The 18,218-nt window shown below is 35.2% G+C and overlaps 1 protein-coding gene across 1 annotated transcript; it reads left to right on the forward strand.

Moving 5' to 3' along the window:
• The first annotated feature begins 513 nt into the window (after window positions 1-513).
• LOC145780186 (cytochrome P450 4F8-like) lies at window positions 514-17,948 on the forward strand. Its single transcript, XM_082591893.1, has 11 exons — window positions 514-717; window positions 1,174-1,315; window positions 5,953-6,085; window positions 8,715-8,876; window positions 10,059-10,206; window positions 11,357-11,515; window positions 12,988-13,075; window positions 14,587-14,689; window positions 15,264-15,480; window positions 16,486-16,568; window positions 17,774-17,948. The coding sequence occupies exons 1-11, from the start codon at window positions 514-516 to the stop codon at window positions 17,946-17,948; spliced, it is 1,614 nt and encodes a 537-aa protein (XP_082448019.1).
• The last annotated feature ends 270 nt before the right edge of the window (window positions 17,949-18,218 follow it).

Here is an 18,218-nt window from a genome sequence, read left to right on the forward strand (position 1 = left end):
ATTGTTGTGGAAATCTGTTACCAAACCAAGTAAGATTGAAATTATCTTTGAAAACAATATTCAGAGCCAATTTTTTACACGACAAACAATGTAGGAGTAGCCTATACCTGACACGTTAGACACAAAATCTTGATTCTATTATGTTAACTTAGTTGCTTATTATGTTAACTATGTTAACTTAGTTGCTTAAAAATCGTTAATTTTTTTTTATAGCGCTAGACACCAAAAACAAATCTATTTAGTCAATTCTAAACAAAAAACACCCTACAAAAGTTGACTGACACAACTTAGAGTTTATCCAGAAACTAATCTTGAAGCTGGAGATAATGTAGGCTACTATTTGCTACCCTACTGTGCATGACTTTTTTAACAGCCATTGTAGCCTAGCGGATTACATTCAAAGCAGAGGTATGTCAATCAATTACAAAAATAAATTAACTTTTGGCTACATTTATAATTTCAGTAAATTAGCGTTAGTAAAAAGTTTCTGATCTTTGGTGAAGACTGGGTGGAATGAGTTTCTCTTTAAATATTCTTCAAAGTGGGAGCGGATTTGTTTTTCAAACATTGCTAACCGACCTGTTATGTTTGGGAGTGATCACTTATCTGATCACAACTGTAATTGTTCCATTGCTCAAACCAATCATCGCTTTTCGCGACGTAGCAAAGCAAATAGGAGGCTGCAAAGGACATTGGTTATTTGGCAATGTACTGAAAGTAAGAACATATAATCTAATGTTAAAATTAAGCGTATTTAAGTCTCTTTGTAGTATTTAAAAACAAAAATAACACCTTTGAAAAAAAAATTTTGCGAAAGAAAATAAAAATGTTAGAGAAATTGAATGTACCATGCGATCAGTAAGCTACATGACGTATATTAACAATTTTTGGTATTAGAATGGAAATAACTTTGTAAATGCGCAAAACCTGTAAAAAAAAATTCCTAATTTACTTGTTTAGTTTACATACTACAGTAGAATTCGCCTATAGTGACACCTGAAGGAACCGCGGAAAAAGTGTCACCATAACCGAAGTGTCACTATAGCCGAATGCTACTCAACTGTTGCGTATACAAACGGGACTTGCAACAGGTGTCACTATAGGCGAAGTGTCACTATAGCCAAAGTCACTATAGTCGAATGCTACTGTATTTACATATAATTTATTTTACAGTATGGTTTAAATCACCAAGGAAGACTTAATGCTGTTGAGAGGATTTTGGAATTTCCGGCAATGTGTGCGCACTATGTTGGATTTTGGGGAGTTGTTTCAGTATACCATCCAGACGTTGTGAAGAAGATCTTATCTGGATCATGTGCGTCCACGAAACTGTTTTTCCTCGCCTATCGTTATCTTCTACCTACATTCGTGCCATCAGCAATAGTGTCGGCAGGAGGGTCGGGCCTCCAGGGATACTTTTAGATCCGGGCCCTGGATGATTTTAGGGGCTCGTAACCTCTCCAAGGGGCTAGAAACCTTGAAAAAAATCACAGCGTATTCTTTAGATACAAAGTGCGTTTTTCGTCGATCTTTCTTGATTTGGGGTCGGAAGATTTGTTTGGTACCGGTCTCAAATTATCCTTTCAACGGCCCTGGCCATAAGCTGGGGGTTCTCAAAGTATGGTCGCGACCTAGAGTTGGCTCACATGCCTTTTTCTAATGGATTGTCAAATAAGTCTAACCAATGGTTCGTATAGGTCACAAGAGGATTGTTTCAATATTGATAGCAATGGTATCGAAACTTTGTTTTTGCTGAGTCCATTCTGTTTTTTTTTATAGTTGCAAGGGAAAGTTATGGACGTAGAATGCTTAACATAGTAGGGCAATAGGTCGATTATGACAAAAAAAAAGTTCCGACATGAAGATACCAAGCTGATGTTCAACAAATGTTTTTGAAAACTAGACTATTTTCGTATTCAGTTGTACTGAATTTGAATTGAATGTTCAGTCCTATTAGATTGAGCGTATCTTCTTTTTGATCTTTTTATTGTTTGATTAGATTGACCCAGACGTTCCAACGATTTTGCTTTACGGCCAGTTATGATTTAACAATTCTATGCTATAAACTGGTGTAACCAGAAAAGTACCACTTGCCACATCTTTTCCGAGATCCACTTCGACTTACTCGCCTCTTCCCATCTTTTTGACTCCATAGGATAGTTGAACCTATTACGACATTAATTGCCAGTTGTAAAATGGTGACCTGATTATAGCTTTTTTTACTGAGAAAATATAGGGGTTCATTAGATGTAGGTGTGCTATGCATGTTTTACGACTGGAAAAAAGAAGGCAATTAACTTTCAATTTTTATAAGAAATGATGTCAAGTGACAGAGTTTCCCTGGGTAAAAATATAAAACTATAGTACATCTAGACAAGTACACATAGATTTCGGATCCATTACTTATAAATGTTTGTTGATGTTTTAATGAAACAAACAAACTGAGCGCGACAGCTCAGTTGGTTAAACTTTCGGTTTATAAACAAAGAAACTACAAGGTTAAACTGCTTTAGTTCGGCTCTCAGCGTGTGTTCTTGGTAAGGACAAATCTCCTTTAAGGATAAGTCTCCATTCCGTGGCAATTTATATATGGAATAATTCACAGATAACAACTACTTCACTCTGTCAATCTTGGTGATAAGGTCAATGATTTAAAGCCTCTAGCCTACAAGTATACGAAACTGCCCGATTAACTTTTCAAAAAAGCTTTCTCAGTCCGGAGATAAACGCATCAATTCTCTTTCAGTATTTGGTTGGTTTGGTTTTAAATTTTTATTCTCGGACTGACAAAGCCTTGCTAGGTTATTCCTGGTAGTTTCGCATACTTGTAGAGGCTTGTGACACTGGGCCAGTTCATTCATGGGCCAGTGACCGAGATAGACAGAGTGAAGTTTCCAATTGTTGAAGTGTTGTTGTCAGGGAATTATTCCATCCATTAGATGCCGCTGAATGGAGAGCAGTCCTTAAAATGCATTGCTCAAGCGCACACGCCGAGAGTCGAACCTGCGCCGCTTGATCTTGAAGCTTCTTCGTTCACGTAGTCACGCGCTAACCAACTGAGCTATCATGTGCGTACTTGTTAAATACACAACCTTCAAGTTAGCCAATTGAAAAAATACACAAGCTGTTGACACAACGAGGGATCAATATCAAAGTCAATCATGACATCATCTTGAAAAAAAAATGACAAAAGTAGGCTATCTTAATGTTGTCATAAAAAAGAAAGCACAATTTTAACATCCTTTGCAACGACTTCAGTTCAGTTGTTCATTTGTTTTTTATTTCTGACCATCATATCAAAAACAATACACGTCAACATAGCAAAGGTCGAGACAAAGGTAGAAGCGACAAAACGCGAACGTTAAAACGTTCTTGTGGGTTGTGACCAAAGTAAGTTATTGGGTTGAAAGAAATTTGGCACGGTCGTTATAAATCTGTTTATTTTTGTTAACTTTAGCTGCAATAAAACTTAAACGCAGTAGAAGCTGCAATATGTCAGCGACTTTCAAGTTAGCCAATTGAAAGAATGACACCACTTTCGTATGCAATCACGAGCCAAGCAACGGAAAAGCAAATAGGCAGCAACAGCTGTTCATACTATTTGTGGTGTTAGAGACATTACATTGCGGGACACGCAGCTCCGCTTTTTCGATCATATTAGCAGGATCCTTTGTCAATTTAACAAATTTTTCGCCTTGCAGAAAGCTTGAACCTTATAGGCCTACATTTCTTACAACTTCTCAGCACTACTTTTGTATTACCCATAAAAGTAGTAAAAAAAAATCTAGTGTGTCAAACATAAGCCAAAAGCGGATCACATCTCCAGGACCTAAACTGCCTACTGCGGTGCTTGCAGAATAAGGACAGTACATTACCGGACGCGCAACTCCGCTTTTCCGGTGTTACGGACAATCGTTCCCCAAATAAAACGTCACATAAAACCGTTAAGGTCTACTAAACCTAGCGTCTTACGTAATGGAATATTATTAAAAAAATGAGCAGAGATTGCAACATTCTTTGTAACAACAAGTGAATAAAAAAATAACAGTTAACCTCTCAAGTACATGTAGCTCCACACAGAGTGAAATTTACATGCCTTTTGACTCTTTTTTATTTCTTTAAAAGTATTATTGACTCAAAAAGAATGTCTAAAAAGCTCATTACGAAAAGTAACTACGGACAAAGGCCAGTGTTTCGATCTTCAGATCTCTTCAGCGTAGTAAAGTGAAAGTTGTCTTGAAGCGTTGGTTGAGGTGATGATTTGAAACTTGAGTGATTGTTGTGAGACAATGAGACTGGATTTAAGTTTTAAATTTGGACCTCAGCGAAACGTAGTTTTACAGCCTATTAAAAGGTGTGATTTTTTTAAGATTTTTTTAGCACAAATTCTCTTAAAAAAATCACACCTTTTAATAGGCTGTAAAACTACGTTTCGCTGAGGTCCAAATTTAAAACTTAAATCCAGTCTCATTGTCTCACAACAATCACTCAAGTTTCAAATCATCACCTCAACCAACGCTTCAAGACAACTTTCACTTTACTACGCTGAAGAGATCTGAAGATCGAAACACTGGCCTTTGTCCGTAGTTACTTTTCGTAATGAGCTTTTTAGACATTCTTTTTGAGTCAATAATACTTTTAAAGAAATAAAAAAGAGTCAAAAGGCATGTAAATTTCACTCTGTGTGGAGCTACATGTACTTGAGAGGTTAACTGTTATTTTTTTATTCACTTGTTGATTCATTCATATCAGTTTGTATCCTCTGGGGATCCTTCTCTTGTATCATGGGCCAATCCTATAGATGTTTGCTGGTACACCCCTTCATTTTCTTTGAATTCTTTGTAACACCTGTAAAATATTGCACAAACCGTTTCAACACCTGTTGGGAATTGCTTCACAATGTTTATCACTGTTACGTCACAGAAGCTGGTTACGTGCGTTTGAAATATCCCAAATCAGTTTCGTCATTTTAGAATTGCCGTTGAAACGTTGGTCAAATATTAAAACTGTTTTGCTTGTGCTTACCAACTAGACGAAATTTCCGTCTTTTATTCTAGTAATTTGTATTGTGGTGACAATATTTAGTGGCGTACCGCATTGCGTCTCATTTTCGACAGCCTGTTGGCTATTTTTTGCTGAAATACAATTCTTGAAAAACGTTTTCAGAAGAGTATTTTTTCGGTGTCATCGCATATAGACGAAAGGATCCGGGAATTTTATGTTACAACTTTTCCACGAAGATATTATGGTTTTCCGCTGTGACCATCCGGTAACATTAGAAGAGTCAATTGCCACTTTGAATTTTTTTTTACCCCTTGCTGCTCGCTTGCTTTCAACAAAACAACTTAAATTACTTTAAAACCAACATCACTTCTCTTATATAACCCATAAAAAGTACACAATTTTGTAAATTAGAAAAAAACATAACCCTTCTAGTGTTGCGGATAAGCCAAAAGCGGATGTAGTTTCGCGTCTCCATGATCTACAATCCTTACTGCAGAAGTAGCTTATTTTTACTGTTTATTGTTGAAACGGACTTATTTTAGCTTGCATATTGCGTTTTTTGTCTATACATTTTCAATTTTATTTTCACGATTCAAAGTGTTAAAATATTCTATATTGGGTCGTCCTGGGTTGCACTCAAGAGAGTAAAATGTGTTATGATAAAAAAAAGCTTGAAACCTCTGCCATATGCCATAAGTGCTCGGAAGCAGTAGCCTAATCTTTCTACATTCATCAACCTTTATTTATGTAAAAAAGTAACAAAAAAAAATTAAAATTTGTACAACTCCAAATTTAACAGAAAATTCCGATTTAAAATGGTTTCACTCATCAAAAAACACGTTCAAACTGTTGCGATTTTTTCGTTTCGATTAGGTAGATCGTCCATTTGAGGAAGTGTCTTAGTACCAGATCGCCTTTTCCAGTTAGTTTTTTCAACTTTTGATTCAGATCCAAAATCATTTTATTATGTACGAATTTTTGGAGCGGAATTTAAAGATGGGTTGGTAACATCCAGCGGATATGTATGGAAGAGACACCGCAGGCTTTTGACCCCACTGTTCCATTGTGAGATTTTGAAAGAGTAAGTTTAATTTAAATATTTCATTTAGGCCTACTTGAAATAAGTTTCACAATCTGAATATCAGAGTTGCCAGACAATTTTGAAAAATTTCGGAAATATTAATCTAAAATTCGGACATTTCAGAACAAGTAGTAAAAATTTTTTCATTCGTGGCACAGCACTTTACTGATGTCACAAAAAATTAACCATTGGCCCAAATAAATGTCCGAATATTTTGTTAGCCTTCGAACGGAGCATATGAAGTTATGCTAATTGATCAGTTTTTGCCCAAATTGTAAGCCGCCTGGCAACTCTGTAGAATACTATAAACATTGTTTTTTTAACCATATTAAATACCATGAACATTGGTTTTTTAACCATATTGAATGCTATAAACATTGTTTTTTTAACCATATTGAATACCATAAACATTGTTTTTTTAACTATTTTCAATACCATGAACATTGGGAAAAAATGATCTGTCACGTTTTCTTTCTATCTCTTACCAGGAAAAAGACTTGGAAAGATTCAATGACGTAGTTTAATGGGTTATAACCGAAAAGCAGTCAATTAAATGTCGAATAATTCTACTAGTGGAATGATAATCTAACTTCTTGAAGGACTTTAACGAACGGCTTCTCAATAACTCTAATTTTGATCAGAAATTATATCAGCATCAATTCTCATCTACTTGTATTCGATTACTTCAATTCTCAATCAACAATAATTTCTGCATCAACTACTAATCCACAACTCATAACACAACTCTCATAACCAACTCAATAATAATCATCATAATAATCCATTACGCAAATTACACCACTATTTATAAAAGGTTTGTTCGGTCTAGTAACTTCGAGAAGGTTACATAGTGTTGCATCACACGAACTCATCGTCGGTCACGTAGCATTGAGCGGCATAAACAAGCAAGTTTAAAGAAGTCTAAAGAATGTCACGTAGGAGTAGAGGACTGTTACATAATACAGATTTCGTAATCAGAGGTCCATTCGTAAACAACCTTGTGACATCATGACAAACGATATTGGCAATTGTGAAAACAACAGAACGTTCCAGATACAGAATGATTTAGAATTACGTTGCAGAACAACGACTTCACAATTAGAGGTTACTACTGGTCATTGACCGATAATAACATACCGCTCAAGAATTTTACAACCAAAACAACACGCTCGTTGAAGATACAAAGCAAGCCATCGCGAGGCATTGCACCTTGATTGTGACATGATCATACTTTGAAGTACTTACGTCACCAATGCGGTGGGATGCCGCAGCAAATAAAGCGTTAACTTACCAATTATGCGAACCTGATTCGACACACGACTTAAGTAAGCTGGCTGTTGAGAAACACCGCTCACCTCTACCCAGGATGTAATAAATTAGGTGAGCATAGTTGCTGAAAGAAAGGCGGTGGAAAGAAAGGAAGTGACCACCCTACTCTCGTTAGTTCCGAAGGTTAAGCATCATGAGAACCTTATCTTTTCATTTTCCAAAGCTCAAGTCAACACTGACTGAGTATGAGACTTTTACCGTTTTTGCATCACCAATCATCCCTCAAACTGACATTTTGCTAATAGCACTAGCTAGGCTTCATGAGATGTGCACAAAAATGATAAAAATTATAATTTTGTTCAAATTGGAGTTTTTATTTTAAATAAAAAAAGAGTATATTTTCTCAAGTTAACAAGTCAAGTTAACAGCTCAACTTACGTATACAGTATAGCCTACAGCTTTCACTTCTTTGAACTGAAAAAGTAAAAACGTTCTAAGACGCTTTTTCAAAGATATGGATCTTGCAAATACACTATGAAGGCTCTGGATATGCAATAACAAGAAATTCCTTGTTTTAATATTTGAAAGCGTAAGAGTCCATTCATTTCACATTGCTGAAATACCAAGTGTGAGAAAGCCTCATCACAAATAGCCTATCGTTCTGCAAGTAAACAACACATTGAATTCAGTGATTGAAATGCGTTGCTTGAATGCACTAAGGTTAGTAGTTTATGCACGATATTTTTGATCAGTCGTTATTAACCTTTTACCTTGTTGGTACCACGTTAAAATCACCAGCCAGATTTTGCACCCCTTCTAGAATTGACTGAAAAGTAATTGTCGCATACAATTCAGAATGTTTTTTCCTCCCCGCATCCCCTTAAAACAGGTGTCGCACCCCTTAATGGTTCATGCACTTATGGTTAAGAACTCCAGATTTAGATGGAGTTGATCAATGATCATCCTTCAAACTAAATTAAACTCTTTTTTTTAATCTATTTTAATCTAGGACGCTAGGTCATCAAAGTGTTTTAAAATATGTCTCAGTTATGTTTGCCAAACTAGTAGGCATAGTAAAAGGCTCTTGACACCATCATACTGAGGATGCTTTGATAGCGAAATCGATTTATGATAAAAAAAAATGAGGCTGGTACACTGTTTGTTGCATTGAATAACAAGGCTCATAGTAGTAAAAGATGTGAAAAATCAGTAATCTTTGTATTTTTCAGGCATTGGCCTATCAAGTTATCTTTGATGTATCAATGTTAGGTTGTAGGATTTGTTTCAGTCAATTGAGTTTTGTCTAATCACAAACGACTGTTTTGCCTAACTTTTTATTAACTATTTACAATATTTACAGGTACAACAAATCCTTCAACAAAAATCGTCATATATTTTTGAACGCATGTGAAAATTTTTCGAAAACTGGAAAAATGTGCAATATTACAGATTCCATCTGCGATATGGCATACTTTAACATGATGGAATGTGTGATGTCACAAACTGCAGAGAACAACCCAGAGTAAAAAGCTTTCAAATGTGTATTTCATGTATTTTCTAACTGTATTAGTTATGTTTGTTAAACGTTTCAAACTGTAAATAAATGTTGTTTTAAAGTTTTTGCAACAGTATAAGCCAGACATGGAAAATTGTAGCTTTATATTTTTATATAGCTCGTAGATTTTTTAAAATGGTTGGTGGCAAAATTGCGTTGTTTTTGCTTCTTTCGTGTTTTATGATTAGGCCAACGTTTGTAACTGCAATATCATGTATTTAAATTTCCAGACTCATCGATAGGATGTCTACTAGTATTATTCGAAACCGGCTTTTGACCGCAATTTTAATGTAATCACAACAAATGTTATGAATGTTTACTGGATTGCTCATAGCGTAGGCTCATCACAATATTAAAAACGATTCCCGACTGAAGTTGTACAGACATACTCATCAAATTTCTTGCCTTGGAAGAGCCACAATGTGATGCACCTACAATTTTACCAGAAATTCACAAAATTATGAGATGCCCAATTGCCCAACTGGGCTGTGTAGCTGAAACGTTAAGGGTAAAGTGCTGCCAAATGTTTTTAAAATTATTAGACAAAATATTTTTTTGACCTTTTTAAAGTAGTGATCGCATAGAGCTTCCCCGTTTAAAACTAACCTTGAGATTAAAGTAGCAAGAAATTTATTAAAAGCAATTAGTAATTATGTTACCGTGGAATAAAAATGTGAATTTACATACAAAATTTCGATCAACTAAAACTTACAGTTTTTGAAAATATGTCACTAAGTATTTGAAGATAAAAGAAAACCTAAAAAGCACCTCAGGAATATAAAGCTTCAGTTTTTATAGGTTCATAGACAGACAAAACAAAGTAACTTTAGCGATTTAACATGTTCTCTGTGTAATAAAACGTGTTAAACCCGCTAAAGTCACTTCATTTTGTCTGTCTGTGGTTCAACACAGAAAACTCGCTACCAAAGCTTTATCATTTCATAGCTTCTAGAAGCATTTTTCTGCGTACGTACGTCACTGCAACAATATTATACATACATACGTAGAAAGAATGGATTTTGACATTAGTAGCCTATGGTTGAGTAAATGAGTGAAGATACTCAGCGGTTGATAATAGTTTTAATTCTGTTTGGTTATTGTTTGTTGTCACAAAAGTGACATCACGAATGTAAAACATTACGTTTTTAGAATGAGACAATTGATAAGTGCAATGAAGTGGCTGTCGAGGACCGCCATGAAGAGAGCAGAATATTCATTTTTGGGAGCAACCTGGATGTTAAGCTTTGGAGAAGCTGGACGTAGATACAATGAAGGAGCGTCTCTTTATGAGAGAACAGTAAAAAAGGTTGTTATTTTTTTCTAAGTTTAACTCTAACTATATAGTTAGTTAGTTTTTTGCCTTTCTGTAGGTCTTATACAGTATGTTCTATACTCTTTCACATCTTTCTATGTTTTGCTTTCCTGTGCAATGTGCATTCTATCACAGCTAATCGCGTTCATAACAAAAAATTTAAAATTGTTATTGTTTTCTTCGCCATTGACTTTCCAAATAACTTTTGCATGCAACTTATTATAACACCTTCTTGGAGACTGGAGAGTATGTCCGATCCACTGATGTTGCGTTCTTCTTATGGTTTGAACTATTTCTCTTATTTTGTAAAACTGTGTATTCATGAGATGTTTTTCCGGCTAACACTCCATTTTTTCCTACAACCGCAAGACTCCGATTATCCGACGTTTGTCGTTTGTAAGGCCCATGTCTCTGAAACATGAAACTAAAAATTTTAAATTAGGGTCTTTATCATTTTCTAGCAGTGCTTATTTTGCGTAAGCATGCTTGCGAGTTCCGAGCACGGAGCGTGACCATTGTTGTGGGTGTTCACTTTTTTTAGCAAACTTTAGTGTACCTGCATTATTAAAAAAGCCCTGGGTGTGATTCAACCGAGTCAGCGCTAGTGTTTGTTTTTTAAGTCCAAGCAGACTATATGCTCAAAGTTAACTGAAAATGTTGGGCGCACAAAAATTTGTCACGCTAAGCCATCGCTTCCAAGGTATTGGATGTTGTCATTGTTCAATCATGTGCCAATTTATTATGGTGTTTATCAAGTAGTGCTGTGTTGTTACAAATTTGTTGTATTTTTTTTTTGTATATTCCCAGCTACTGTAATATTTGTTTACTATTTCATTGATTTTGCTCATAATTCTTTGCAATTCTTATTACCAGACTTCAATCATTGCCTGGTCGCCTGTAAACGTCACTTCCCGTAAATGTATTCCTCCAATTTTCCTTCTACATTCTTTTTTATTAGTCGCTACTTTTCCACTATACAATCTTTTGTTTTAACTTATACCTTACGACCATTCAAATATACCGTAATCTTACACTACAAACTATAGCTTCTTAGGATGAATAAATGATATAGGCCTATGATATATTTTTCTTACAAAAAGGTTATTATTGCCTTTATTAACATATAATTTATCAGATTATCAAACAAAGGCAAGCTCTCTTAGCGTCGTCCGACTTTCTAGACAACTTGTCAGAGGATAGCATTATCACAGATGAAAAAACTGGAGAACAGCTTATTTTCCGAAAGCACAAAGGAAAGAAAATTGACTTTTTGGACATCTTGATTCAAGCTAAAGTAAGGATTGAGCTTTACATAATTTTGCTTCTTTGAAGTCTTGATCCTGCTCTGTACTCTGCAGTAGGCCACTTATACATGCACGGCACGACTTTTGGTCAGATGCATAACTTACTGTTGTAAATCAAAAACCCAAAAATAAAAAAAATTGGTTGGTAATAATTTTAGTGCAGTTACAAGGCACAAACATTTGATAGCGTTTTTTTTCCATTTCGTGTCAATATTCACAGTTAGAGGAACATGACTTGCGTTAGGTGCACTGATTAACTGAGAAAAAAAATTAAAGTTATGTCACAGAATTGCGGTAATGAGTACTGAGTAGGCTCTACTCCAATGATGTGCAGGCTATCGTTGTGTGGAATATTTATGTTTCCAAAAGAAATTCAGAGTATATCTGCTCTTTCACCCAGGGTTTTTAGTAAGCTTTAGGATGTAGAGAGTTCATCCAGTACCTACAAAGCATATGCGTTTGCGTATATGCATTCAGTAAGTTATAGCTACTTCGTTGATTACAGCTGAGTTCAATCGAGGAAATTAAGTTATTATGTTAAGTTTTCTGATGAATCTGGTCATTTCGAGTTTGTATAGTTTTACCGTAATAAAACAATTATATTCGAAAACCTTCCAAGCCTGCAAGCAGTAGGCCTACATTAGAGACAGTAAAATAACCTAGCGCGAATCCTCATGTCACAATCTCAGTGAGATCGTTTTTATAATCAATAGATTGGCTGTCTAATGCAGTGAGTCCTGATTTTTTTTTTACTCGAATGATACATAAGCACAATGAATCTCTCTCATACTTCCATCTTAAGCAGTTTTTTAACTCTATCTTAATACGAGCTGTTTTTGTACGGGGAAAGCACGTCACGGGCTATCTTAGCCCAGTGCTAATTAATCGCTAATAACGGGAGCTATGAAAATCACAGAGCCAAAATATTTTACAAGATAATAGCCATGTGTATTGTGCGTATAGAAATTAAATTGTTACCCAACAAATTTATTGAAATAAAGTGTTTGGGATGAAAAACGTCAGAACGTGGGTTATTTTCCAAAAATAGCTTCAAAATTGAAATTTTTTACTTATAACATAGAGTAATGCTAAACTAAAGAAAAAATTACTTTTGCTCATAAATATAACGCAATTTTCGGCGTTTTTACATTTCAAAGTAATTGCACTAACATTTATATTCTAATAACATTAACATATGTGATATGTATAACTACCATTGCACGAAAATGTCTAGCCACCTGAGACGAAATGCTTATTGTGAAGGACAGGAAGGTAGAAAAATGACCAGGTTAGGTTCAGAAAATTCGCAAAGAATGAAAACTAAAAGTCAAGAAATTTCACATTTCTAGCATATATCCTTCTATGAAATATTTTACTACTAGAGTGGGGCGTCCTCATAAAACCCCGTGTCGTTACAAATAGGGTTAAGTTATTGGACCTAACGTGAAATTTTTTATGCTAGGATAAAAATGGAAAAGGTTTGGGAGACGAAGAAATTTTCAACGAAGTTGCAACATTTTTTGGTGCCGGACAAGATACAACTTCTTCGGGTAAACTTTTATGTATAGGCTTAAGCATTGTTTTGTGTTATACGAAGAAATTTAAACTGCTGCAATTTTTTTCTGGAGTACATTCGCATCTCAATTCTGTTTATGAGCACTCTTGTTAGCTTTGCAAATATTCTGAACATGAAGATAAATCGCGGATATTCACTGAAGAACATTAGGCTACATTGTTTTGTTTATATAGCTATACAAAACAATACAATAAATGGCATTCATATCACAAATAGAATGCAATACCAGAAACAAAGCCAATCAGAGCTTTTGGATAAATCTGAACATGCCTCCAAGGTTGTTTTAATCAGGGGCGTTGACAGGGGATCTAGGTGGTACTTTAGGACCCGGGCCCGGAGTATTTAAGGGGCCCGGATTTAAAAGATTTCCCACGACTTCAAACATTATCAAGATCTTAGTATAATCAGATCCGAAGGAATTGCCATGAAACGTTAAAACAGCCACTTTAGCCGTCAGTTGATAAAGTATCGGGCCCCCTTCTGGGTACCGAGCCAACTTCAGCTCTCTGGTGGTAAAATAGCCACTTCAGCCACCAAACAGTAAAATAAAATAGTCATTTCCCTAACCACAAATATTCAGTGAAGTATAACCCAAAACACGAATTTCAAAATAAACAAGCTAATGTTTGTTTAAACTCAAAAACTGAAATGGCACACGTAAGAAGATTGCTATCCCTATTTCTGGACTAAAAATTAGACTAAAATCACTTTTCAGATTGCAGCAATCATCAAATATTTTACCTAAGCTCAAAAACCTTTCCCAAATCAAATTGAAAAACATTCTGACCGTTTGCACTAACTTTGCTGTAAATTCTCTTCTTGTGAGCCTAGAAGGACCAGTGAAACATCAATGGAATCGGGAAGTAATACGCTAACGTCATGTGACAAATAAAAGTTGAAAAAAGCAACCACTAAATAGAGATAGTAAGTTTCGTGGTTCGGAAAATTTTAAGATTGCGCAAGATTTGTTAAACAACCATGCTTTTGGCATATATCGGGTTTGATTTATTCCTCTTAATTTTCTACTTTGACTGGCATGTGTCATCCTCATTTTAACAGCTACCTTTATATTCATAACATTGTCAATGAAAGGAGCCCGAAAATAAATTGGTACCGGGTCCGAAAAATCCTGTCAAAGGCCCTGGTTTTGATATAAATAATTTCATTTACCCATTGAAGCCAACATGTAGGCTTTAGCTAAGAAACACAATAAACATGTTTGAAGTCCGAAAATTGGGAATAAATAGTTTTCATTCAAGACATACAGAATATGAGTTTTAATTGAAGAAAGGTTGGTTTAAAATTGTCCACTGTCTATTTGCAGTTTTTATTGTTTCTGGAGATTAATTGACGTAAAAGTAATGACACTGCGTATTCTAAACAATTTCAGAAACAGAGTTTTCGAAAAAATAACATATCACTCTAAAAACTTAATATACTGCATGATGTCTAGTTCATGTCACATCTGTTTTCATATTTATGCAGCTATTAATTGGGTGTTGTTCAACCTTGCACGCCATCAAGATTACCAAGATAGATGTAGAGAGGAAATTCTTGAAGTTCTTGGTCAAAAAGAAGAATGTGAAGAGTGAGTTGAAAATATTAAACGCAAAGTAGAAACCTGACATATTTTGTTTCCATTGTAGTGGAAGCGTACAAAGAAAAATGATTATTGGTAAACAATTTGAAGTTCCTAAAATAAAAGCGATTGCTTGACAAAAAGCAATGGTAAAGAGTTAAAGAGATAATTAAAGTAGTACTGTAGTTAGTAGCGGTTATTAGGACGCTTGATCATTTGTTCCAAAAATTGAGGAAAACATTTTTTTTACCAAGGCAAAAGAAATTTGTCAAAACTGGATAGAGAAAATTCCCCAACAACCATTCACATTCAGGATTAATTTCTTCAATTATGGTTTTATATATGCTCTTTTTTTAATTGTATTCTTCTTTTTGTGTATCTTTCTTTTATGTGTATGCTTTTTTTCTATAGGCCTATCCATGTTTTGTCTTACCTAATAAGCTATTCATATAAACCAAACGTTGTGCCACTTTCGTCAAAATTTATTTCTGTATTTGTCATTGAAAACATCCTCCGTCAGGGCCAATGGTTATTGGGAAATAATTGATGTCAACTTTTTCACCTGTTGTTTGTTAAATTTCAGTTCCGATTTGTCGAAGCTGGTCTATCTTACACAATGCATAAAAGAAAGCATGCGTCTCTATCCTACGATTCACATAATTTCGAGAACCCTCACTCATGACATGACATTTTCACATGAGTTCAATAACTATAAAAGAATAAACGTGCCCAAAGGAACAAACATCTCCATTAATATCTTCGGCTTACATCGAAATCCCAACGTATGGAAAGATCCTGAGGTACATTGAATCACAAATATATTGTCATATATATAGTATTTAATTATATAGTATTTATTATATTTATTATATTATTTATTATTATATTATTATTATATATTTATTATATAGTATTTAAATATTTGTAATACAGTACTTAATATAGTATATATTGCTCTATAAGTTATGTTAAGTTTGTTTCTAATCTTGTCGTTTTACGATGTTGAAATTTTCATTCTTGTGTATATTTTAAATGAATTCTTCAATATAACTTATAAGAGTAGGCACACCACACTTGAGCTATAGACAAACTATAAAACGATGAGAATGTTTGCAAACGTACTTTCACAATATCGTCGGTGATATATGCGGGGTTTGATGTGACAAAGATTAACTGATTTAGTCTATTTGTAGTGCGGCTTGTCACCTGCGCCCGTTTTTAGCTCTCCTAACCAGGGGGGGTTTCAGCGACACTGTTGTAGAGGAAATTATAATAGTGTGTTTTTGTAGGTTATAGGCAAATTGTTCGTAAGCAATTGTTCGTAAAGCAATTGTTCGTAAGCAATTGTTCGTTAAACAATTGTTCGTAAACTGTTTTTCGTAAAATGAAATCCGTAAAACAATTCTTCGTAAAGCATTTCTTCGTATACATCAAATTTTAACTGCATGCACGAAAAAATGCTTTAGGAAGAGTTGTTTTACGAAGAATTAATTTTACAAACAATTGTTTTACGAACAATTGCTTACGAACAATTGCTTTACGAACAATTGCTTACGGACAATTTGTCGGACACCCTTTTGTATAGCGCTGTATCCATCGCAGATATGCGTTGCTCCTCAGCGCTTCACAAAGCAGACAGTGTCTGTCAATGCATCTGTACAGAGGCGCAACTGAGTAGCTATACGTTATTATCCGAATTCATTCCATTGCTGCGTGCCAAGCAGGAATAAGATTAAATCAAAAAAATAAAATAATTATTCTTTTTGTCATGGGAAACAACATCGATATTTTGGATTGATTTTCAGGTGTATGATCCAGAACGATTCAACCATGAAAACCTCAAAAAGATGTCTCCATTTGCGTTTCTTCCATTTGCTGCTGGACCAAGGTTACAAAATGCAACGTTTGATTACAGATTATTAATTGTGGCGATTGTTTCAATACATAAGTTAATCGACAAGATTATAAATATAGCTTTTGGAGATTCAATTTATTTTTACTTGTGCCGTGTGACCTATTTCCTGCCACGTAGGATAATACTTTGTTTAGTTTTTTTGCAAAGTAGCCTTACAAAATAAAAATAATTTGGAATTGCTGCACACGCTCGAATGTTTGTGCTGAATCATAATTTTTATCAACCAGATTAGCATCGCCCTTATGCGCGGCCGTTGAGAGAATAATTTGTACCAATAAAATCCACGAGCCCCAAACTAAGACAACTCAAAGAAAAACGCATTATATCCAAAAACATTAGGTAGTTTTTTTAAGCTCCTCATCCTCACCTATTTGAAAGGTTACGGGTCCCTAAATTAATCCAGGGCCTGGGTCCAAACGTACCCTATGGACCCCCTGTCAACGCGATTGCCCTTACGGGTAAGTGATGAGAGCGCAGTCACAACGCTCGAAAGGGTGTTGGTTCGATACCGCTCGAGAAAACCAAGCCAGGTCTTCGCCGCATGCCGCCCGCGTGCTTGAGAAGTTGCTGATCTTTTTGTTTTCAGTTGTTATAGACTAGTTTCTTACTCCACAATCAACCTCAAGCCAAACAAAAGAGCCGCATTCATTAAAGAACGACTCACTGACTTCAACACCATTCGTCATAACACATGACTAAGGAACTGTGTTTCGAAAGCTAGTGCAATTCGCTATTACCACAGCGATCTCGTAGCATCAAGCTAAAACAGGTCGTTAAAATCTACATTGTGGAGTAAGAAATTAGTCTATAGGCTAACAACTAAAAACAAAAAGATCAGCAACTTCTCAAGCACATGTAGCTCCATACAAACCGAAAATTACATGACTTTAAAACTCTTTTATATGATTTTGCCTAAAAAAACACATTTACTTTTAAATCACTAAGTTTCTTTTTTAACCGTAAGAAAGAGTCATGTGTTTTTCACTTTTTGTGAAGCTACATGTACTTAAGAGACTGTTAATCTCTTTGTGTTCACTTGTTGAACTTATATAAATCAGTTTTTATCCTTTGCGGATCCTGCTCTTGCGTCATGGGCCAATCCGACATTTGTAACTACACCTCCTTTTTTACCAAAACTAATCTTTAATTGATCTTAATCATTGGCTATTTTCTTTCAGAAACTGCATTGGACAACGGTTTGCAATGAATCAAATCAAAATAGTTCTTGCTCACGCTCTTCGAAGCTACAAATTTATTCGTGATCCCAGCCTTCCAGCCCCGGAAATGGTTATCGGAATCACCATGTCACCTCGAAATGGGATTGATGTGATTGTAGAGTCTGTAGAAGAATAAGTAGTCCGGTCATGTACGGATTTTGTGTAAAAATATATATTCAGGTAGTTCTAACCGAAGGTTGCTTATTCGGAGGGGCAAATACATCAAACTTTGAAATATACTAGCAGGACATTGGTCACTTTTAGAGCTTGCTACAGTGCTCTATAACGAGTATGGTGAGCTACTTGAAAAACCACATTCGATACTTTCTTCCAAGTGAAAAAATAAGTAGACGGAACGTTACTCAATGCAACTTTACGACTAATAATTTTTAATCTCAATTTTGAT

Source organism: Aplidium turbinatum, chromosome 11 (assembly GCF_918807975.1).
Source record: "Aplidium turbinatum chromosome 11, kaAplTurb1.1, whole genome shotgun sequence".
NCBI classification, from domain to species: domain Eukaryota; kingdom Metazoa; phylum Chordata; class Ascidiacea; order Aplousobranchia; family Polyclinidae; genus Aplidium; species Aplidium turbinatum.

Coding starts and splice junctions, on each gene's coding strand:
- LOC145780186 (XM_082591893.1), top strand. CDS start 514: ATGAGTTTCTCTTTAAATATTCTTCAAAGTGGGAGCGGATTTGTTTTT. Junction 11,516..12,987: donor ACATCTTGATTCAAGCTAAA/GTAAGGATTGAG, acceptor TTTTTATGCTAG/GATAAAAATGGAAAAGGTTT. Junction 13,076..14,586: donor ACAAGATACAACTTCTTCGG/GTAAACTTTTAT, acceptor ATATTTATGCAG/CTATTAATTGGGTGTTGTTC.